This window comes from Salvia hispanica, chromosome 2 (genome assembly GCF_029641045.1).
Source record: "Salvia hispanica isolate PSC_SH4W2 chromosome 2, Shi_PSC_v1, whole genome shotgun sequence".
Classification (NCBI taxonomy): domain Eukaryota; kingdom Viridiplantae; phylum Streptophyta; class Magnoliopsida; order Lamiales; family Lamiaceae; genus Salvia; species Salvia hispanica.
Window position 1 is genome coordinate 32,582,820 of NC_142693.1, and position 23,506 is coordinate 32,606,325.

Consider the following 23,506-nt stretch of genomic DNA (forward strand, 5'->3'; position numbering starts at 1 on the left):
ATGGACTCTATTTTTTCTTATGTAAGTATCTAAGGATGTGTTTTTTAGATGTTTTTTTTATTTTTAAAGCCATATATCTCATCTCAAATGTTCAGGGAACACTACTGGTGAAAGTTGGCATTCCTGCTGATCAACTGAAAGGTTGAATTTATGCATGTGCAAGAGATAAAACTATACTTTGCATGTATGTTACTTTATTAAAGAGTTCTTAACTATGTATATTTGTACTAGTCATAAGTAAAAAGTGAGACCTGTATTTTGCATCTCCTTTGACTGATTCCCATCATATTTGACAGTTCAGTCATAGAAGATGGTCAATTAGCTTCTCGGTCAATTTTTTAACTAATGGAGAACTATGATGAGAATTCTATGCTTTGGTTGAATTGATGAAATGAGAGCTTGTGTGCCAATGATTATTTTCTTGGAGTGCTTTTTTCAGTTAATAAAATGGAATGTGTTTAGGATGGAGAATGCTTGTCTGGAGAATTATTTTTCAACTAAACTTTGATGTACTGAGAGAGATGTCTCAGGGAATACTAGGTCTTGACTCTTGAATGGCTGTAACAATCATCATTAATTCTTCATGTCCAAGCACCATGCTACTCCAATGAATGTCAACTGCATCACTAGTTAGAGTTAAAGTACTGTGCTGGCATATTTGAAGATTTAACTTGGCACATTTAAAAAAAATCTTTGTTTGTCCCTTTGAAGGGTTACTTTTGTCTGGTATCTGTATCATTTTCCAGTTTGTAAGTCTTTGATCCCAGGATTAAACATGGAAACTTCATGTAGGCTGATATCACATAACACAAAGTTGCTGTGGATTCAGTAGCCTTCTTTTCCTGTTATTCTGAAACTGGAGATCTTATTGAAACACAGAACTGGCATGTATGTTCATGTTGAATATCATTGGCCGGAGCAACAAAGTTGTTTTATTTCCTTGTCTTCTCTCAGGTAATGTTACTTTTTATGTAACTGAACTTATAGGTTCTTGCATATTACTTCCTGTTGATAACCCATTCTTTTTTCTACATCCCTGTGAAGTTTGTTTATTGGGCTGTGTATTTGGCAAATCCTTGTCCAATAGACTGATAGTATTGCAGTATTGGTTTGATAAAAAGCAGTAATTATTTTTTACATCCATATCCACAACAATACATATGTATTTGAAGGTAATTTACAGATGAAGAGCCTTCCTCAGACCCCAGAAGAATACTGAACAACAAACAAATATAGTTTGTTTGTTCAGTTGATAGAGGTGGATACACGGTGATCATGGCTTATTCTATTCAATTGTATCTGAAATCCGTTCACCAATCGAGCTGATGGAAAAAAAGACATGTTGTCATCCTTCACCTGCCTCCACCTGTAGTTTCATATCAGTTTTTTTTTTGTTTATTACAGCATTGATTTTAAAGAGGATTGAAGATATAAATATCTTGTTTTGCTGCCATTGAGAATTTATCAAAATACCTAAATGTGGTGAGGAAGTAATGTAGGAAGAGGGCAATCTGAAGGCGAGCCAACTCTGCCCCTGGACAAAACCTAGCTCCTCCGCCAAAAGGTGCAAAATATGGGCCGCTCCTCCAGTTTCTCTTTTCCTGTATTTTGTTGATGTTATGCACAGTATATATTGACGACTTATATTTATCTCTTGACACTAGGAAATTAGTAAAGCCTCTGAGATGGATAACCTGATTTTCGGGTTCCATCCATCTCCATGGATTAAAGCAACGTGGATCCTCATAGACATTTTCATCTAAATGGACTGCTGAAAGAAACGGCACCACAAAGCTTCCTTTTGGAATGACATAATCTGCAGGAAGGGCAACCAGGTGCTAATCAAGAGTTGGTTGGTTTTGATAACGTATGGCACATGTGGTGGGAATAGTTTGATGTGATTTTTTGATTGACTGAGCTTTCTGATTGAACTCTTTGGAGAAATGGTATAATGAGCTAATTACCTTTATATTCTACTTGTTCTTTGGCTTCTCTCATGAGCCAAATGGCAATGCCTCCTAGACGTAGAGTTTCGTCAATTACCTGGAGAAGTATTAATGGTTGAGTACCCAGAGTATATATTATAGAAAGAGTTTTGTGCCAAACTGGAGTGAGGTCATAGTGATAAATGATTAATAGAGGACTTACACATTGAGTGAAAGGCATAGCTTTGTAATCTTGCCAGGTAAGCATCTCCTCCTCACCCCTTTCACTCCTTAGGCTCTGGTGCTCATCCTGTGTCGAAAACTAGATGTAATTAAATGGTGTTGGTGTTTGTACATAAATAGAGCTGCGATGTATCCAGTGCAGGTACCAGCATTTGCTTCATGGCTCTGGGGCATTGTGTGAGGAAGTAAACAGCAAAGAGCATGGTTTTTGCTGTGGTCTCATTTCCAGCAAATAGAAGGTTAATGATAAAGTCAGCAACAGCATCATCAGGTAAGCTTTCTTCCTCTAGCAGCCTTCCCAGAACACCATTGCCAATATCTGAGGAGGAATTCCTTTTATGAGTCTCGATAGTCGTGTTAATCTTGCTTATTATATTTTCCCTAGCCTGGTGAAAGAGGAGAAATGAAAGCATGTCAAAAAGAAGAAGAGTTGAAGAAGAAGAGGAAGAGGAAGAAGAAATATAGTATTATTACCTTCATTGCCTTGTGATAAGCGAAGCCTGGCAAATTGATCGGAAGAGAGAGGCAGCCATCGACGAAATCTGAGAACAATTGAGCTATGTGATTCACTTGGGATTCAGAGGAGACTCCAAGGAGTTGATTGACCATCAAGTTAATTGCTAGCTTGCGACAAACATCTTGAAGGGGGGCAACCTGATTGTGGTGTAGATTGGTGAAGATCTGTCTGATAACTATCTGAATATCCTGCAGGAAGTGAAACCTGAGCTTGTCAAGCCGCATCATGTTGGAGGCGATGGAATGAAGCTTCCTCTGGTGGTCTCCCTGCGCAGTAATCACCCCATTCTTCCCCACCAAATCTCTGAAGGATTTCGGGTAGTTCGACTGGAACAGCTTGCCTTCGTTTTGCATAACAAATTTATTGAAGGCCGGATCCGCAGAAGCAACCGCCCACTTCCCGAATAGACTACAGGAGAATATTGGGCCGTAGCGTCGGACCTGCTTGTGGACGAAGGCCGGGGGATGGGAACTCGCAACAGCATTGTACCAGCTGATGCTGTCCCCCACCACCGGCCACCCTCTTCCTCCCGGAGGCAACTTACCCTTGCTCCTCCCTCCGCCTCTAGTCGCAACAAACCACCAAATCAAGGAGACAAAGGTAATCACTATGGTAATTATCACCATCATCATGTAGCTATCATCATTCTCTCTCATTTTCATCCTAACCTGGGAAAGAATTGAATGGAGATACATACATAGGTGGTATGGAACTAAAATATTCAAGTGACAAACAGGCTTAGTTGACTCATTGCCTGTCATACCACGTCTAGAATATGTAGTGTACCTCCGCAAGTTATTCCATTATATTATTATTATATATTAGAATAAATGCCCCAACTTCCAAGTTTCCACTATGAAACTCATTCTCTATGAGCTTCACTCAACCATTCTTTTTATAATGATCAATTCTCCACTCTTTGTATTGTTTATCTCATCAACAAACAGCTAAAGCTTCCAATATACTACTTTCCACTTTGACTTGCACTTGTTTATACACTTGTCAACAACTGCCAATTCACTTTGACCATCAATTTGGTTTAGTTAATGTGCCACTACTCCTTCCTCTTGTCTCAACTCTCACATAAGTCTTCCCACTTTTTCATCCTCACTGTTTTTTGTCCTCTCTCTATTTTGTCAAACACTTGTTTCCATGTGCACAATGGGCACTATTATAATCGCTCATTGAGCCACTAAACATTCATTGTGTACGACCTGCATTTCTTCCCTTGTAAGTCTATTCTCACTTGTGTCACTTTAAAAAATGAAGAGTCTAGAAACGAGGGTAACTCTGGGTGTTAGCCGATCCCCCATGTCTCGTGCGTTTGTGTCATTGTGTGGGCGAGAGAGGGAGAGGGAGATCCGAGGGAGAGTGCATTTTAAAATACATTTATTGGGGTGAACCGGAGATACTGATACAAGTAGAAATTATATGCGAGCGTTGTGTACGTTGATGAGAGAGACATGTATTAAAAAGTTGAAATATGTGATTGGCTGAATGTAGCTTATGGAGATACCTAACTGATCTCTATCAGAGTTGTTATATGTTAAGGGGAAAAAACCATTACGCTCACATGTCTCATTTGATCCGACCAAGAATTGTAATATACTCGGTGGTTGTTCGATTTGTTAGACAAAATAATCATGAATATAAATTAAGATTGGGTTGTGAGATTATTTTAGTAGTAGGAGGTTATGAGATTTAATCTCATGAACCGAACACAATACATTTTTTAGTCTCGAGATATAATCTAGGAAACCGAACGTACCTTCATTTGACTATGCATACTATCCAAATAATTTGCTCATTTAAATACATCTTCTTATAATATTTTTTTTAATAGTATAACACTCGTGCACACTTAAAAGAACACATTTGTAACTAATCATTTTAACTTACTATTTTTCCCATGGGACACTTTCTTTACTAGTATAACTCATGCACACTTATTAATTTATTGAACCTTTGCATAACACAAATGGTATAAATAACTCACAAACACTTTGACTCATTAAATATTTGAATTGCAATTTGATCTAAAATTTAGTTCTTGTACTTTCATTTGAAACTTTGGTCAGTGTAAGAAATGAATGTCGCTATTGTTTTGAAAGTTACTCTAGTTTCAAAATCTCTCAATTTTTGCCGAAAGTCCATATCATTGGAAGTTCACTACATTGTGTGAGTTAATACTAATTCTTATGATCAAATTTTAAATTTGTGAAAAGTGTAAAATTTGAGCTAAAGTTTGTTTTTTAGGGCACAATAGCTCATTATATCTGTTTGTATAAATCCCACAATAACAAAAGATAATCAGAAAAATAAAATAAATAAGAAAGTAACGATATGACGTGGTTCAGTGATAAGCAAGGACGAGTGAGTGACGCTTTGGAGACGGAGAGACGAGAAGCGAAGGCCGTAGAGTAAACACACAGATTTCAATTATTCAATCAACGAAGCCTCTGCCTAGCCAAGTGATGGCTTTACTGGCGTTCCCATCACTAACAGCTCCGCCGACGGTAAATTTCGCCGCACAATTGTTATTCAATCGATCATTTTCCAATCAATTGATGCTCATATTGCCTCGTGTTACAGTGCAGCAGCTGGAAAGCTGGTGTGCGAGGGAAGCGCCTCCTATTCCGCTCTGCCGATCGCGGTTGCTCTTTCAGGAGGAGCGGGTTTGAGGTTAGGGCTTTTTTCCCCAATCCCGACCAACAGCCAATTCTCAAGGAGGCGCTCAAGGTTTACACTTTTTGCTAATCTCTCTATGATTTCAGTTTCTCCTTTTTCACTATACTCGTCGTGTTGCCAGCTATCTGTTTATCTATATTACTTCAGTTCCTTCATGTAGCTACTATTCCCACTCCAATTTGGGTATTAAATGGGTAATTTAGCCATTTTCAGACAAATTAACCTTTTCTTATAAATATATTGAGCCGATCAGGTCCATAATCATTCCAACGAACTGTTACATGTTATAGCTATGGTTAATTATCCGATTAAACGAGTGAGCTACTCAATCGTCTCACATTTTATGTCTAAAACTATTGAGTTAAACCTGGTTTCTTGTTTCCGGTGTTCTTTCAATGGAATATTGTATTGAAGGAATAACACTCTTCTTTTCCATTTTTACTTTAGCCATATGCTATATAATCACATTTTATTTATCAAGTGATACCGATTATAGTATTGTTTCGGGTAGTAGCTTTTCATGCATCTACCTAGACATGTGTATTTAGCCTCAAGTTTTGTGTAGTGATCGGTTATACACAGCACTAGTGAGTTTCCATCCTTTTGAATTGATTGTGCCTGACATTTAAATTGATTTTAGTTGCTTAGTCTGCCGGTTTCGATCTTTTCATTGATCATCCTAATTGTTTTTGATGAGTTTCGTTAATTTATGTCACTGTATTAGTTGCTCTCCCCCCTCTTAAAATTGATCTTTCTTATTTTTGGAGCATTAAAGCGGGTGCTACACAACATGTGATGATCCACAAAATTGTGTTTTCATGTAACATAGAACCCATGTGCTCCACGATCTTGGATGTTGAAATAAGTATGGACAATAGTGTCCCTTAGAGATACTCCATGTCTTCTCTTGGATATGTATTTTCTTCATATGAAGGTGAGAAATGGTCTTGCTCGTTGAAACTTGCCCGCCGAACCAAACATATACCCAGCAGTGCAAGAATAAAAATAGCTTGCTGATGTATAATAATACCTTTTCAATTGTATTATCTCTATAAAGATGTTTGTGGTGTTTGTGAGATGGAAGATTATTGGAAAGAATGGAGTGAGAAGAAGTTGTATGCATGCAATTGTATTTTACGTTTGGAGAAGCAATGGAGAATGTGGTGATTCTAAATTGACCATTCCCTAATATGTGAAGATGTCATGATTAGAGGTTGTTTGTATTGTAGGAGCCGGTTGCGTTCGTGGGAGGGATATTTGCAGGGCTTCTAAGGCTTGATCTAAATGAAGATCCTTTGAGAGGATGGGTTGCGAGAACGGTTGAAGCTTCTGGGATTACAACAGAAGAAAGTAGTAAGAGGGAAGGAGAAGAGGATGAACAGGTAGCGCAACAGATTGAGATAGAATGAAATATAGTAAGTCACAAAAAACACGATTTGTTTTATAGTAATTTTTTTCTACTGGCGATTTCTGTTATAAATGATCAAACCAGAAAACGTGAATGCATTTATTAGTGCTTATTTTGTGGGCTCCTTTTGCACATGGACAGGCCGCATTGCCATTACCGATTGTTGGGCTTTTCAGCCCACCTTCACATTTCTTTGTTTCCTTTCTTCTTAAAATCTTCCCCTTTTTATTGAAACATTCATCGGCTGATTGGTTCTACCATAAACTCTTCCATTCCGTGCCAAATTTATCGAGCACGTTCGTGCCATAAACATACTGACTAAATCGGCTTTATGCTCGGAAAATGCTCGCTAACTATGACAATTACCGAGCATTGAGGTGAATGCTCGGTAACATCTCGATTTCTTCTATGCCAAAATAAAAACGGACACTTGACTTGGTACTCGGAAATGGGAGGCATTTATGAAGCATATATTGAATTAGTATTATTGTATTGATATTAAATGAGTATTTATTTCAAAAGAGAGTGAATAAATAAAATATATAAATAAAGGAAAGCATATTAAACCAAAAAATGTAACGCAATTCATGTCTCCCATTACTGGATGTTTCGTGGGATCTGGTAATATGTGAGACTGTACACTGAGTCTGACAACGTTAATTGACCAGTGTTCATTATCCAGGCAACCTACAGCTGTATTATAAAGTGGAGTAATACTATTAATAATTAAAATATCAGAGAAAGCTATCTAAAATTAGAAAATTTAGTCATAACGAAATCCAATAATTTTTGGCGGTGGAGTGATCTATATTTTGCAGGTTTTTAACTTTTAGCGTCTTTATTATGTTTAATTTGTGATTCAGTTCTTGAATTTTATTTGGTTCAATTGGATACTTGGGTGGGCTCATTTTTCTAAGCTGCAAATTTACCAATTCATCAATATAGTGTATTAAAAATGTCAACATAATGATATTAAAATGTCAATACATAATTTTGTTGAACTTCAATATAATGTATTGATATTATGCGTTTACATTTTGATATCACCGTGTTGATATTTTTAATACACTATATTGATGAACCAGCAGAGTTAGCAATATAAATAGTTAGAATATAACACACTCCTTTGATGGGAAGTGATTAATTGCTAACTTATCATTTAATTGCTAACTACAACTAATTTAAGGCCATAGGATTTTAGAAAACGTGTGGTCTACAATTTGCCACGTGTAATTTTCATTTTTATTAATAAAATCAAAAAAGATAAAAAAAAAACGTCAAATTAGGGTTTTAGATGAAAATGTCAATATAGTGTTTCGGAAATATCAACACAATGCTTTGAGAATGTCAACACGATGCTTTAAGAATGTTAACCCATTGCTTATATTGACATTCTACATGTATTATATTGACATATTTTATATAGTATGTTGACATTTCTGCTTTACGAAAAAATTGAAAAATTTTCTAATTCTTTTTCAAATTTTGACGTCGGAACATATGCACATATGATATCGTTAAAATCCTTATAAAATTATCTTTAATTTGATATATGTTATATGAATTTAAAGATTTGAGATTTCTTTTAAAAGTTAGTTATAATTAAACATGTAGTTAATTGACATTAATACCCTATTGATATTTTATGGAATTAATCATATGACTTTATTGACGTTTCTTGTTGATCGTATTGATATTTTTTGGTTGATGATCTAGGCCCTTAATTTGAATATCTAATGGCTATTATTTAATTGTAGTTAGCAATTAGGTATTGAGTTAGCAATATAACACTCCCCCTCCTTTGATACTGTATTAATTATTATAGATTCGGTTTGATACAGTTGGGATAGTTAGAAAAATAATATGAGATAAATTAAATATAATTTGATTAATATTAATGATTTGGATAGTCAGATAAAATAATAATGAGAAAAATAAAAATGTGATTTTTATAGACAGAGGTGAAATGGATATTACTATGAGATACTCTTGACATTATATAAATGGATCAAGCTTTTGAGAAATTAACAAATAAAGACTTTTAGACACAAATAAATATGGCAAACAAACAATCTCATATGATAATATTATATGGTAAAGTAAATTTTTTATGTAAAATGAGAATAAAAAGTTTAGTGGTCCAAAATTATTGCCACATATCCAAACTTAGTAGTATTATAAATTGATTGAAAATAAAAGACATCAACGTAACCGCATTTTAACTGAATCATAATCCTTGGTTAAAATATAAGGAACGGGATTTGGATAATATTATTATTATCAACAGTATAAATAGGAAGAGATAGAGAGAAACAAATTTCCTGAGCTGAGCTTTCCCTCTCCCTCTCATGTTAATGGCGCGCCAACACATACTCTACTTCTTCTTCTTCTTCTGCACTCTACTTTCTTTGTTTCCCTCTCTCTCCTCTGCTGCTTACAATGTCAGCTACGACACCCGCTCCCTCATCATCGACGGCCGCCGCGAGCTTCTCATTTCCGCCGCCATCCACTATCCTCGCAGCGTCCCCGCCGTCAGTGTCTCTCTCTCTAGATCTCTGGAATCGCACTAACTTACTGAATTATAGCTGAACTGTGCAATGTCTGCAGATGTGGCCGGGATTAGTACAGTTGGCGAAGGAAGGAGGGGTTAATACAATCGAAACCTATGTTTTCTGGAATGGCCACGAGCTCTCCCCCAACAATGTCTGTGTTTCTGCTTCACTTATGCATTTCTCTCACTCTCACACTTCCTTTGCCGAATTATTGAATAGATCTGTTCTCAATTGCTGCAGTACTACTTTGGGGGAAGGTATGATCTAGTGAAATTTTGTAAGATAGTTCAGGAAGCTGGCTTGTATTTGATTCTCCGGATCGGTCCATTCGTCGCAGCTGAATGGAACTTCGGGTAGCTCTTCATTAAAAACTGACTTGAAATGACCTCCGTGCTTTGCTTCTGTCTAATCGGAACATTTATATGCTTTTGTGTATTATCTGTTCAGTGGTGTACCTGTTTGGCTGCACTATGTGCCGGGGACTGTCTTTCGCACTGACAACGAGCCTTTCAAGGTTTGCTCAACTCTATCTGCTGTTTTGTATCTACATTATTGATGAATTTGGCTGGTGTTTAGCTTGTTTGGATTTGGTGTTTGGATTTTTCAGTACTACATGAAGAAGTTCATGACATTGATTGTGGAAAAGATGAAGCAAGAGAAGCTTTTTGCATCTCAGGGAGGTCCTATTATCTTGTCACAGGCAAGTGAAGTTGTGTTTGTTTTGTACAAACTATGGCCTTTAGTGATTACTGCCTAAGATTTGAACAATATTGGCACCATGTATGTCTTCTGGATATATTGCTTGTATTTATTCTTGCTGCCAGAATTACGGATGCTGTAGTGTTCAGTCTTGCTTTTGACCTCCATAGTTAATTGTTCTTTGATGCTATGATCATTGTTGGAAATCAATTTGAAACCTTTAGTAATTTCGCTAGTCATGGAGACGGCTCATATGAAACCTTTCGAAGAAAGCATAATACATGTTTCCGTTAGATAGGTTTCTTGAGCAATATTATTATTGAGCTGTTTCATGAAGAAAAAGGCCTTTCAGTTGAAGAGCTAGGGAAGAAAACTAAAAAAACATATTCTGAGCATGAAATGCATGTTGTGGACTGAAAGTGCATCATACCAATTCTCAAATGCAAATTGAAAATTAGGGAAACTGTAATATGCCACATTAGGTGCTAACTTGCTAGTCAGATAATGTACGATATTAAGGATCTCCTCGATCTTCATGGACTTGTTTCCAAATTGTTATGTTGCTATATATATTGGAGTATATAATTATTCTATCTTGCTGCTTTATTGAAATGCAGGTGGAAAATGAATACGGATTCTACGAGTCTGCTTATGGAGAAGCAGGAAAAAGGTACACCATATGGGCAGCTAACATGTCTGTTTCTCAAAACACGGGTGTACCTTGGATTATGTGTATGCAGTTTGATCCTCCTGATACTGTGGTAAGCTGATGAATTATTTCAATCATTCTTCTACCTATTCAAAGCCAAGTAACATGAACTCTATGGACCTTCTGGCACGATGAGATCTTCATTAACTTTTATGCCTCGATCATCTTCAAGTTCCTCTTACAGCTGTGCTTCTTGTCCTGCAAAATGCTTGTAACTTACTGAGGAATAAAATAGTTGCTCTCTCTCTCAGAATAATTTCAATAGAAATTTAATGTTGGTAAATTATTTATCTATATGATGAAATTATGTGTAAGGTGTAGGATTTTCTAACACTATTTTCTTCCTTTTAGATTGACACATGCAATTCATTTTACTGCGACCATTTCAAACCAATCTCTCCTAATAAGCCCAAATTCTGGACAGAAAACTGGCCAGGATGGTAAGTTACATTGCTCTGACTTATATCAACGGATTTTCCAATATGTTCTATTTTCTTTATTCAAGACATATCACACACTTTCCAATTCAACTAGGATCATTAAGAGATAGTACTACTAAAAGGTTTGAAGATTAAAAACTGTGTACAAGTAATGACTAGATCATATCTGGATCAAAATCAACTTTATAAACAGTTATTAGCAAAGGCATCAGCTCTTTGCGTATGAAATGATTTTCTGCCATAAACTGTATGATCTAGTTCTTTGTTTAAACACATAGCAACGAACTACAAATGAAGTTAATGTAGCTTTGGCTTGACTGTTCTTGGTTATTGAAAAGGTGAATACACTCATGAATTAGTCCATTAAAAATATTAAGTCTCAAATTAAGCTAGAGCTCTTATTATTTTTATAGCTTTTCTGGAGGTTTTATGGCATTATGGCATTCAAAGATATGTAATCACATTTTTTTAAAAAGTTAAATCATGTTGCATCCAACCACCATATTTATGCTTGAGTGCAAGAACCATATGGGTAACTGTCAAGAATGAAGAATCACAATACTGAAATCAGTAAGTACCCCACTGCTTCATGACTTGAGCTTTAAATTTTTCAGGTTTAAAACATTTGGAGCAAGTGATCCTCATAGACCTCCTGAAGATGTGGCTTTCTCGGTTGCACGATTTTTTCAGAAAGGAGGAAGTCTTCAAAACTATTACATGGTCTGCAGTTTTCTTCTTGAAAGTAATCTCCTACAGCCCCTTAGGCAAGTAGCAGTAAATGAGGTTTTGGCTTTTCCTTTCAGTATCACGGTGGGACAAACTTTGGACGCACTGCAGGTGGACCATTCATTACTACAAGTTATGATTATGATGCACCAATTGATGAATATGGTAAGTCTTGGTACTGTATATAATATACTCTCCATGGTTTGTGAGCTTACGGACTATGATTGTAGTTGGAAATGGGTTAATGTATGGTGTCTTTCGAGTTGTATTGCTTTATTTGTGATGATATGGCTTCCAGGATTGGCTAGATGTCCGAAATGGGGGCATCTTAAAGAGCTTCATAGATCTATAAAGTTATGTGAGCACGCATTGCTAAATGGAGAGCCGAAGACTCTATCACTAGGACCCTTACAAGAGGTGAACCCCTGGAGCCCATGCATTTACATTTGAATTCTTGTGATTTATTGCCAAGAGTTATCTAGGCCTTTCATGCCGTCATTATGATGGTGAAGACATAGATGATAAATACTTGCAATAGTAGAGAATCTTCTATAATTTGTGTGAAGTCTCGGATTCTCTAATAAATGCACCACCTGAAAAAGTTTGGTATATATGGGGACTTGATATACCTGCGGGCTGCGGAGAATAAGTCTCAATACTTATCACTTTTGTAAAAAAATTTATTTCTTATTTATAAATTAAATACTCACACTAGGTTCATTTTTGGTTGTTGTTAGACTTCATTGCCATTCCAAGTTCAAGGCTAATTAATACAGTATTGTATTCTGCCAAAGACTTTAATCATTGACAGTAGAAACTATTTTGTAGGTTGATGTATATGAAGAGTCATCAGGAGCTTGTTCTGCTATTATTTCTAACACGGATGATAAAAATGGAGCAACAGTAGTGTTCAAAAATACTACGTATCACCTGCCAGCATGGTCGGTTAGCATTTTACCGGACTGCAAAAATGAAGTTTTTAACACTGCAAAGGTAATTATTAATCTGTAAACCTGAGGGTATGTTTCAATTTGTTCACTTTTTTCTAGAACTGCATGATCACATATATCTAATTGAAGTGAATCCACACACCTGAAGCATTACTACAGAAACTTCAATATGTTGTGATCAGAGTGACTTAGAATTGAACTTCAGTTATATAAATAACACACTAGATCATAAAGAGTTGAGTTCTAGCTAAAGGCTACTAATTTATTTATTTAGTTTTGATGATGAGCAACTTTCTAACTTACGTTCATGCTCTTCTTTCTTTCTTTCAATTACAGGTTGGTTCTCAAACATCTGTTGTTGAGATGATACCAACAGATTTGCAGCCATCAGCTACAACTCCTCATAAAGACTTCAAAGGTCCTCAATGGGATGTATTTAGAGAGAGGGCTGGAATTTGGGATGCCGCAGATTTTACAAAAAATGGATTGGTAGACCACATTAACACTACAAAAGATACTACGGACTACCTATGGTATACAACAAGGTTAGTTAACAATGTACCTTTTTTACATTTTGCATGTTTTTCTATCTTAAATTACTGGTATAAGTTCACAGGTATTGAAGTGAACTTACAAATTTTGTTTTATGATAGTTTTCATGTTGATGAGACTGACGAGTCATTCAGAAGTGGTAAAAGTCCAGTGATTTTAATTGAATCGAAGGGCCATGCTATGCACGTTTTCATCAATCAAAAACTTGAAGGTTAGTTCTGTCTCTTGTCGACTATTCGAATACGAGAACATATTTTGTCTGACTCCACACAAGAGATGCCCCACTGTACACCAGACTTTTCTTACTAGTATACTATAATTGACTGAAGCATCAGCTTATGTTTCTCTTCAGCTACTGGGTCAGGAAATGGCACGGTACCACGCTTTAAAATCAGACGTCCCATTGCTCTCATAGCTGGCAAGAACGAAGTTGCTTTATTAAGCATGGCTGTTGGCCTACAGGTCTTTTATTTTTAACTCAATTTTTTGTTTCTAATGTTTTCTGAACTATTTCACGCGGAGATCAGTATTACCTCTTTTATGCTTCTCAAGATTTTTCAATAGCAGTGATCTTTTCTATATATCACTTACTAAAATTTTGTATTTGCTTCTTAAATGCTAGAATGCAGGAGCCTTCTATGAGTGGATTGGAGCTGGTCCTACTAGTGTCAAAATTGTGGGGATAAAGAATGGGACGGTGGACTTGTCCACCAGTAAGTGGACCTATAAGGTACTATCTTTGTTTCTTCTTTTATTATATGCACTATCTCTGTAAATATCTTGTTCTTCGCCTATGATTACAAAATTAATTAATCAGACTCAAATTGAAAATGCATCTCATGAGTAGTTAGAGTTACCATTGCATTATGTTTTCTGGATAGAGGACTCTTACAGATGACTGGTTTTGTTCATGCATAGAGATTTGAGTTAATATTAGACAATGTAGGAGTGTAATATGTCGTGATTAATGTACATAACTGTTTAGGATAGCACATTGTTTAAGCTATGTTTATTTCAAACGGAAGTTTAAACTATGTTAGTTGTGCCTCATTATCCTTTTCATGGATTCTTTGAAATTGTTGATCTAGTGTGCTGCAATGAATTTTATGCTTCGTTGTTTATATACATTGTATTTTCAGATAGGGTTGCGTGGAGAATCCTTGAAGATATACGAGCCAAATAATTTGAGTCGTGTAAACTGGGAATCTACTTTTAGACCACCTAAACATCAGCCCCTAACATGGTACAAGGTAAGAGGCTTGAATGGTTTCTTGTTTCCAACTTGATTTTTGTATCAATGGTTTATTAATTTTATATTGAGCTACAAATGCTTGTATATGCAGGCTGTGGTGGATTCTCCACCTGGGCAAGAGCCTGTTGGGCTTGATATGATTCACATGGGGAAAGGGTTAGCTTGGTTAAATGGAAATGAAGTCGGAAGATATTGGCCTCGAAAGGCCTCCCCTCATGAAATATGCGTTAAAAAATGCGACTATAGAGGAAAATTTATGCCTAACAAATGTAATACAGGTTGTGGAGAAGCGACACAACGGTGGTAAGTTTCTGTACTTCAAATCATGGTTAAGCTGGTTCATGAGTGCGGTGGTTGGCCTGATATTATGTCTACTGGAGCCAGCCTCGAGATTTAAAAGAGTGTTTCTTGCATTGTAATGGCCTATTATCGTATATGTTTGTCGTTTAGGTACCATGTGCCAAGATCTTGGTTCAAACCATCAGGTAATGTGTTGGTGATCTTTGAGGAAAAAGGCGGAGACCCTTCAAAGATTCGTTTCTCAACAAGAAAAGTCTCAAGTCTGTGCTCGCATATTGCTGAAGATCATCCTTCGTTCGACATGGAACACTTGCAGATAAGCTCAATGGAGGAGTACAAAAAGAAAGCAACTGTCAGTTTGAAATGCCCGACGAGCACAAAAATCTCTGTTGTGAAATTCGCAAGTTTTGGAGATCCAGTAGGAAGCTGTGGAACATATGCTGTGGGAGGATGCCATGATCCTAATTCTGAATCCGTCGTGCAGAGGGTAAAATCGGTTCACCCCACACCGTCTGTATCTGTGCTATAGTATGTTATATGACGATAAGTGCATCGATGATTTTTGCAGGTTTGCTTGAACAAGGAGGAGTGCGAATTGGAATTAAGCCAAAAGAATTTTGATGTCAACTTATGTCCCAATGTGGCTAAGAGGCTTGCTGTTGAGGTGCTCTGTAGCTGATGATGGAATCTTTTATTTACTAAATTTATCAAAGATTCCATAATCAAACAATGTTATTTCTTACAATCTTGTTGAAAGGAAATGAAATGCAAAGGTTTCAAAAACATTAAAATTTTCAAATTTTGTTGGTAGAATAAATTTTTGATGTTGCTTCGAGATATTTGATATTTCCTCTTAATGCTCTTCATGATATATGCAATATCATACATCTCCATTAAACACATCACACCTAATTCAACAAATTATCTCAATTAAAAGAGGAAGAAAATATCTAGTATATATACGATATTATACACTACGAAGAAATCCAAACGCACCACACCTTATTACACAGCAATCGACCAGAAATGTAAACACATATACACTTCATAACCATTCACCAAAAATAATTGAATTGGCAAACAAATCTTAAATGAAGACGACAAAAAAAAAACAATGGATAATGGGGCAGGAACTTCAATAGTTCACAATCAAGAATTGAATGAGCAATACCTATCATGAAACACGATACTCAAGGACTGAAAATTTTGATGCTGTCAGGGATTAGCTAGCCGCTTGACTATGCCAGCCATGTAGTTGCCTTGGTGCTCTGCGAGAGCCAGCTCCGTTTCACTTGGCTCCCTTGTGCCATCACCTGCGAAAACCCCAGCTCCATATGGAGTACCCCCTCTAATGGAATCCATTCTGAACATGCCCGCACCAAATGTGTATCCAATCGGAACAAATAGCATCCCATGATGAGCTAATTGGGTGATCGCTGTCCACCTGCCAATTTGGACAACCTCCATCAAGCACACTTTCTTGTTTCTCTATGAAGTCTTAACATATTATTTACTACAAACAGAATACAAATTTCTACAAAATTATAACAAGATACTACTCCAGATTAATTCAACTGAATCACCCTCACCCAACAATTTTACTGTCAGTCAACTTCGTTTCCAGATTAATTCAATAAAATCACATAAGCAAACAAAAATGCAGTCAAACTAAGAAATGAAAGAGGAATCTAATACAGACGCAGTTGCAGCCAGCTGATAAATGCACTAAAAGTAATACTACTATTATAGTTCAAAAATGAAGAACAGTACCAAATTTCTATATGCAATGGTAAGGACTTCAGATATTTTTTATAAGATTCCAGACTTTCCATCATTTCTTTTTGTGGAAGCAACAAAATCCCATTTTATTCTAGCATTAAGCCAAGTGGCAGTCAGACCTTCTTCCATGTTTTAGAACTTAATGGCCGGACATCATTATGTTAGCATTAAGAGCAAACACAGCAGCAGTCAAGTTGCTAATGCATGTGCCAGTTTTTTAAAAAGCAACTTACTATGTTGCCAATCCAGTTAATTATACGAGATGTTGCACAGATTTGAGTTATGATACAATGTTACAGGATAAAACAATCCTGGCATCATTGATCATAGTAGCCACGATATGTCCCTACTTCTGGGATTTGCCCCAAATTTAGCATCGGTTTAATAACACAATGTTGTCAGGACTTCTGACAATGAAAAGAACTTAATACACAAAATTGCAGTTTCTATATCAGAACATTCGAAATTAACTTTTCAGCTACAATACTACTCCGTGCTTGGTGCATCTCTAAACTCTCACTTTTTCAAAAAGAGAGATTTTTCCATAAAGTTCCTACGAATATACACATTTGTGATTTGTCAAGTTCCAACACACCAAGTGAGAGTTTTATGTCACAGAGTTCACTTGTGTCTAAAGTGATCTTCCTAAGTAGAATTTTTCTAAGAAAACTGATTCATGAATCATGATTGGCTGTCTTGTTCTTCTAGAACTTAACCTCACATACCACACATGGAGTCAGGAATTTTTCAGTCAATTTTCAGACAGAAGCTAGTCAGCACTATTGTTCCGAAATTTCACGAACACAGATACGAGAAGTACTCCAAAAGTTCCATCCAATAATTCAGTAACTACAAGTGAACAAAGATCTAATGAATCAAACACCACCATTAATCTGCATTTTGTTAGAGTAAGGCAACATTTTCAAAATTGCAGTATACATAAGTAAAACAAACAATTGCATACGCATTTCCACATCAATTTGAAAAATCCAAAGCATCAAAAACAAGCAATTCGATCCCTGTCCATCAAAATATCTTCCAACATCATTGAAACAAGCCACATTATCATAATAAATGAATACAAGAGTAAAATTGAAGCTTACGCAGTGGTCTCTTGTCCGCCTCCTTGAGTCCCGGTGCTGACAAAGAATCCGGCAGGCTTCCCAGCCAGCTTCTGCTCCTTCCACAATTGAGAAGTCGAATCGAAGAACGCCTTCATCTGCGCCGCCATTGAGCCGTATCTCGTGGGGAAACCGAACAAAAATCCATCGGCGGCTGCCAAATCGGCGGGCGATCCGATCTCTGGGATCGAATCGTCCTTGGGCGGGGCCTGCATTTTGGCGAGGACGTCGTCGGTCAAGGTCTCCGGGACTCTGTAGAGCTCGGCCTCGACGCCGGCGACGGAGTCGGCGCCCTGCTTCATCCGGCGCGCGAGGCCCTCCACGTGGCCGTACATCGAGTAGTAGACTATGAAGAGCCTCAGATTCCGCGGAGGGATGGCGGATTCGTCGGCGGCGATTTCGGTGGGGGTGGACTCGGGGAGTTCATGGTCGTCCTCGGCGGCGGCGGCGGTGGTGTGATTGGGGAACTTTTTCTTGCTAGGGACACAGCCCCCGCCTTTTCCCATCGAGAAATCAAGGAAATGGAAGAGGCGGCGGCGGCGGCGGAGGGGAGATGGGGAGGCGAAGTGAGGCGGAGCTGACTAAACGGTGGCGTTTTGTTCTACCAACTATCTTGGTCAATAAAGCCACTATTCTTTATTCGGAATAATACATGAAATTTTTTGTTTCTTTTCTTATTTTATTATACCTTATGAGTTATGAGATTATATCCCAAGTCGATTAGTGACATGGCTTCATTTAATTGAAAAACTAATCTAAATAGAATAACACCACTTTACTATTTTAGAATATTAACAAAAATAGTCTCGTTTTTAAATTAATTGAATATACTAAAATTTAACTAATTTTAGGTTATTTAGTAATTTGATCCAATTAACCGATGCGCAAATATAATATACTTTTCTAATAGGGAATTTCATCACTGCAACGCATTAATTGAAAAAGTTCAAAACCAAAAAAGCTAAGAAGAAGACTTGATTATTTTGTGAGACCTAATTAATAAACATCTACTATTGGGGAGTATATTTTTATTCTTCATCTTGGCAAAAATCACACCATTTGGGCCTCTTAATAACACAATTTATTCAACAAGACTAAAAGTTTGTTTTAATACCCACCAAAATGAAATTGCATGCAGCCCATTTAACTTTAACCAAATGTAGTCTCATTATTCAGATTACCAGCCCAACTTCAAAAGTGTTTAACTTGAAAATGAGTTTCTTAATTATTTGAGGGAATGGGATTATGGAAGTGGTGGGAAATCTTGAGACTTGTTTTCCTTTTTTAGATTGAATCAAAAAAATTAAAGTGACTTTAATGGTTCCAAATATCTTGATTTTATGGTTTAAATTAATAACTAATTCTCATCCGATAAGTTTAGTCATTATATGAATTGTGATATTTATGATGCCGAGGCACATATATGTATTACTCCTACATAACATTGAATTATTTATTTATTTTGTCATTCTCTCATATTAATGAAAAAAGATTAGGATGTAGTCTATATCATGGTGAGAAATGTCGAATAATGCACTTTAGTGTTATGATTTAGTTTATAGTAGTATAGTTGGTTGTTTATGTGTTTTGTTTTTGTATTGTTTTCTTACTTTTAATTTGCTTGGCTATGTGTTTTATGAATGTCGCGATTGGTACTTTTATTTCAATTTAGAGTTTGTCCAAGTACTTTATTTCTTTTATGATTTTGGCTATAGAGTTCACTTTTAACTATATGATTATTTGTACTCTAATTTTTATTGTTTGTTTCTATTTTGTACAACTACTTTGCTAGTCATCATCTTTTTAAATTAAGAATTTTGCAACATATTAAGAAACTATTGCCATGAACAAAAGCAAATACTGTCATAGTAAGTAGGGTAGCCAAAATATTTATATGATTATTAGAGAGATTCCCTTCAAATCCACCTTATATCATCCCATATCTTCATCAATGGTTGGATCTCAAGACACCTGAAAGATTCTTGACCACTTGTCTCTATTTATATCCTAATCACACACACAAAAATACACAATTAGTGGTATTCATGTGCCTTCGTACAACTTTCTATAATTTTACTTGGAAAACTTGTTGCGTGTCTGATTTTGATATCAAATGGATATAACATTCATTAAGCAAGATTAAGTAATCATTCATACCCCACCCTTTGTGCAATCAACATATATATAGTGTAGAAGTGATTGTAACGGCTAAATAGTCTTTTATTGGAACCAAATTTTGAATTAATAAATTTATACTACTTTTTTTGCTTGCAATCGAATGTTGATATGTTTTGACAATATTTACATAACAATTACACATAAGTAGTAGTTTTAATTCGATATATATACTATATTCGTCCACATATAATAGTTCTATTTTTCTTCTATTTTAGCTTTCTATTTTTAATAATTTTTTGTGGTAATTGGTCCCATTTTTTTATTGACAGACATGCTTAGTTACTTTTTCTCAATATCTCCTTTCTATTTATTAATTTTATACTTCCCATCGCCTAAAAATAGAAACATTTAAAATGATACGAGTTTTAATGCAAAATTGGTAAGTAAGAGATAAAAGAAACGCGTGTTAGCAGAAAATGGGTCTCACCTTAATAGAGAGTAAGAAATTTTCTAAAAAGCAAGTACTAGTATCTATTTTTAAGGGACTAATCAAAAGGAAAGAATTTTTATTTTAGAGGAAGGATAGAGTAGACATGCCCACGGTTCGTAAACCAACCGCCGGTTCCGGTTCGGAACCGCCGGTTTCGGTTTCGAGAAATGTGGAATCGGAACTGAACCGTGAGGCTATTCCACGGTTCCGGTTTCGGTTCAAAAACCGGCAGTTCCGGTTTGGAACCGCCGATTTTCGGGCGATTTTTTACGGTTTTTCACGGTTCCGAACCGCTGGTTTCCGGCGGTTTTTCGCGATTCCGACTCGGTTTCACGATTTTTCGACGATTTTTCACGGTTCCGGCATGGTTTCGGTTCGTAAAATTTGAAACCGGAACCGGCCCACGGTTCAAAATATGACGGTTCCGGTTCAAGAAAAAAGTCATGGTTCTGGTTCGGAACCGGAACCGGCGGTTACGATTCCGCGGTTAACTGCCGGAGCCGAAAACCTTGGGCATCTCTAGGATAGAGGGGCGATAGAGTACTAAATTTACACGAGTCCACTATCACTAGTTCAACACTATGGGTAATATAAGTTGACGAAATACTTTGACTATTAATTACAATGTGTAGGAGTATTAATTACATATTATATCACTAGAGTTAGAACCTCAACCTTAAAGTAAGAGCTTTATCGGAGCTCTTAGTATAAAATAATTACCTAGGCTAATCCCTAACTTAAGGCGTAAATTGAGGGTTATATATTGAACTATAAAATTAGTGGTGGTAATTTTTAATTTAAAACATCGAAAAATGTGAATATTTCTATTGTAAGGGAAGCGGGAAACATGGAACTATTATGTCTATATTAATCATATATTATCTGAATTAGTCACAATAAGTTGAAAATTAATCGGATTTTCAATAACTTGATTTTCCATAACCACAATTTGATCAGCAGTATTTATTTATGGTGACGCCTATATGCGTGTCATTTTGTATGTGACACGTTTGAATGTATAGATTCAAATCATTGTCCTAACTCTTAAGATAATACTAGTATTATTGAAGGTAGTGTTCTTTTCCAAAAATTATAGGTATTTTGGTTACATTAAATACTTTTCAGTTGCTCCAAAATGAGAAAACTAATTAACACAAAGTAGCCTTGATTTTGTTTATAATCAACAACATATATAGTATGGATATGGAAGCCACTTTAATTGATTATATTTTACTTGATAAGTGAAGCTCTATCTAATCAAGGAATTTAGAGTAAACAAAATATTATCAAATCTGTCACTAAATAAGGAATAATTAACCTTTTGTAGTAACCATTTACCCTGCATATCCACTATATATGGTCCACAAATAATTATTGCTAAAACATTGGAAAATCATTCATCTATCTTTAGAGAAAAGACATTTACTTTGAGTAATATGATTAATTAATAAAAATAATCTAAGTTAATTTATTATTTACTTTAGTATGCATGTATTGATTAATCCTTTAAATACTCAATTCATTTTTTTTTTTATCATATATTTGAAGTCGCTATATATAATACCAAGATTAGTGAGAAGATTATTAGTCTTATCCAATCACAACAAGTACAAATTGGTTTAGCTAAGAAATAATGATGACCACGTGTAATATAACTGATGCAGGACCACTCCCAATTGCGATTAGTACTAATACACCAATATAAAATACAATTAATAAAGTTAATGACACTATGCCCAATCAATGTGCTTTAAAAAGATGAAAATAACAATTAGATAAGCATAAACAATTCAGGAATATTCGGAAAGATTCAATGTGATTAGCCACTAATCATCTCTTAATTAAACACCTCGGAATCTGGGATGTGATTAGCTGTTAAGCATGTAGCCGGTAAGTTGGGAGATGGGAAGCAAGAGCTAAGGCTGTCGGGATAAACATAACAGTGGATTAAATATTAATTACTTTAGTTAATCAAGGATTAAGAGTTGAATAAATCCAAATTAAGCCCATTGAGAAACAAGTCATGCACAATCAAAAGCAAAAAGGAATCATCTAGCCTCTCCTTTTTTGCATTTTCAATGGGAAAAGATGGGCGATTAGTTGCCTAATTTGTCAGCTTTTGGAGAATCTCTCTTTGATTAGTTGCTAAGATATTGATTAAAAGAGGAACCTTCGTATTAAAGAGTGAATTATTGAAGAGTTTTGTTAATTTCACTTTCTAATAAGTATTATATTTTTATTTTCATGATTTATATTTTACAACTAGAAAAAAAAAACAAAAAGTCATGTATTTATCCGTTTTTTTAATAACCACATTTAATACCTAAAATGACCATTTGTGAGTTTTAGTTGATTTTTTTTTCATGATTTATGTTTTTCATTTATTTATATATATTTTTTTCATATAACCACAATAAAAATATCTAATATGAGCATTTATTGAAAATTAACTTATATATATAGTCATTCAGATTTAAATTGAAAAAGGTGATTCCATCACCTCAGGGCCTTTACACCCTAGCTCGATAAGAGTAGTGAGGAAATAAATTACGATAAATCTCAGCTTGTTTTTCAAGAAAAAGACCATGTTATCAGAGCGCACAAGAAGCTATCACAATGGATGAAACTTGCCGTCTTCCGTGAATTGAACCTAATTAATATCTTAATTTATAGATAAAAATGCAACCAAAGTTTTAACTATTGTATACGCCGTCCATACTAGTAATTACTTGCTCGGAATCAACAATTACGGTGCCTAAGAACATTATACTATAAGATTTAAAAATGGTTTAATTGTTAAAGAAAATGCCATCTTTATATTTGCTCCATCTTAAGTTATAGTCCAAATCTTACTATTAGTTTAAGTTTTCTTAGCTCCAACTTCTAGTGTAAAACAAAAGCTATACACTAAATAAAGAATTGGGTTTCATCCTTATCCATTCCTACCACCTTTGACTACATTCATCTTCTCTTGTCCTTGTAGTAAATCCCTAGAAATAATGCAGTCTTATCCCACTTTGATTATGATGCTTTCCAT

General features: G+C 35.7%; 4 protein-coding genes across 5 annotated transcripts; 2 read left to right on the plus strand and 2 right to left on the minus strand.

The window, feature by feature from the left end:
- Positions 1–1,145: 1,145 nt before the first annotated feature.
- Positions 1,146–3,757, minus strand: LOC125220196 (Cytochrome P450 superfamily protein). 2 transcript variants are annotated; one of them, XM_048122358.2, is made up of 7 exons: positions 2,643–3,754; positions 2,315–2,554; positions 2,149–2,235; positions 1,965–2,043; positions 1,695–1,816; positions 1,474–1,601; positions 1,146–1,366 (listed from the first exon to the last, which is right to left on the minus strand). In XM_048122358.2, the coding sequence occupies exons 1-7, from the start codon at positions 3,444–3,446 to the stop codon at positions 1,246–1,248; spliced, it is 1,581 nt and encodes a 526-aa protein (XP_047978315.1). In that variant the 5' UTR covers positions 3,447–3,754; the 3' UTR covers positions 1,146–1,245. The 2 variants fall into 2 exon arrangements, with proteins under 2 accessions (XP_047978315.1, XP_088922105.1); XM_089065979.1 differs by having other exon boundaries at positions 1,965–2,235; positions 2,643–3,757.
- On the plus strand, positions 3,151–6,893 carry LOC125220209 (UPF0426 protein At1g28150, chloroplastic). The gene is made up of 4 exons (XM_048122377.2): positions 3,151–3,285; positions 5,043–5,201; positions 5,278–5,424; positions 6,603–6,893. Exons 2-4 carry the CDS (start codon positions 5,160–5,162, stop codon positions 6,780–6,782), a joined length of 369 nt encoding a protein of 122 aa, XP_047978334.1. The 5' UTR covers positions 3,151–3,285; positions 5,043–5,159; the 3' UTR covers positions 6,783–6,893.
- Positions 6,894–9,095: 2,202 nt separating this feature from the next.
- BGAL10 (beta-galactosidase 10) lies at positions 9,096–15,796 on the plus strand. The gene is made up of 19 exons (XM_048122346.2): positions 9,096–9,312; positions 9,389–9,484; positions 9,574–9,686; positions 9,781–9,847; positions 9,941–10,033; positions 10,650–10,793; positions 11,093–11,181; positions 11,796–11,901; positions 11,985–12,072; positions 12,206–12,324; positions 12,736–12,900; positions 13,194–13,402; positions 13,511–13,620; positions 13,762–13,871; positions 14,032–14,139; positions 14,549–14,659; positions 14,753–14,964; positions 15,112–15,448; positions 15,530–15,796. Exons 1-19 carry the CDS (start codon positions 9,130–9,132, stop codon positions 15,638–15,640), a joined length of 2,571 nt encoding a protein of 856 aa, XP_047978303.1. The 5' UTR covers positions 9,096–9,129; the 3' UTR covers positions 15,641–15,796.
- A 74-nt stretch (positions 15,797–15,870) lies between these two features.
- On the minus strand, positions 15,871–18,518 carry LOC125220219 (Quinone reductase family protein). The gene is made up of 2 exons (XM_048122385.2): positions 17,844–18,518; positions 15,871–16,405 (listed from the first exon to the last, which is right to left on the minus strand). The coding sequence occupies exons 1-2, from the start codon at positions 18,365–18,367 to the stop codon at positions 16,177–16,179; spliced, it is 753 nt and encodes a 250-aa protein (XP_047978342.1). The 5' UTR covers positions 18,368–18,518; the 3' UTR covers positions 15,871–16,176.
- Between the last annotated feature and the right edge of the window lie 4,988 nt (positions 18,519–23,506).

Excerpts from the sequence above, each read along its gene's own strand:
- LOC125220196 (XM_089065979.1), bottom strand. The coding sequence starts at position 3,446 with ATGACAGGCAATGAGTCAACTAAGCCTGTTTGTCACTTGAATATTTTA. Across the intron at positions 1,602-1,694 it reads GGATGGAACCCGAAAATCAG|GAAAAGAGAAACTGGAGGAG; the intron begins GTTATCCATCTC and ends AACAAAATACAG. Across the intron at positions 1,367-1,473 it reads TACTTCCTCACCACATTTAG|GTGGAGGCAGGTGAAGGATG; the intron begins GTATTTTGATAA and ends ATGAAACTACAG.
- LOC125220209 (XM_048122377.2), top strand. The coding sequence starts at position 5,160 with ATGGCTTTACTGGCGTTCCCATCACTAACAGCTCCGCCGACG. Across the intron at positions 5,202-5,277 it reads CACTAACAGCTCCGCCGACG|TGCAGCAGCTGGAAAGCTGG; the intron begins GTAAATTTCGCC and ends CTCGTGTTACAG. Across the intron at positions 5,425-6,602 it reads TTCTCAAGGAGGCGCTCAAG|GAGCCGGTTGCGTTCGTGGG; the intron begins GTTTACACTTTT and ends TTTGTATTGTAG.
- BGAL10 (XM_048122346.2), top strand. The coding sequence starts at position 9,130 with ATGTTAATGGCGCGCCAACACATACTCTACTTCTTCTTCTTCTTCTGC. Across the intron at positions 9,848-9,940 it reads CTGACAACGAGCCTTTCAAG|TACTACATGAAGAAGTTCAT; the intron begins GTTTGCTCAACT and ends TGGATTTTTCAG. Across the intron at positions 11,182-11,795 it reads ACAGAAAACTGGCCAGGATG|GTTTAAAACATTTGGAGCAA; the intron begins GTAAGTTACATT and ends TAAATTTTTCAG.
- LOC125220219 (XM_048122385.2), bottom strand. The coding sequence starts at position 18,367 with ATGGGAAAAGGCGGGGGCTGTGTCCCTAGCAAGAAAAAGTTCCCCAAT. Across the intron at positions 16,406-17,843 it reads GGCGGACAAGAGACCACTGC|GTGGACAGCGATCACCCAAT; the intron begins GTAAGCTTCAAT and ends CCAAATTGGCAG.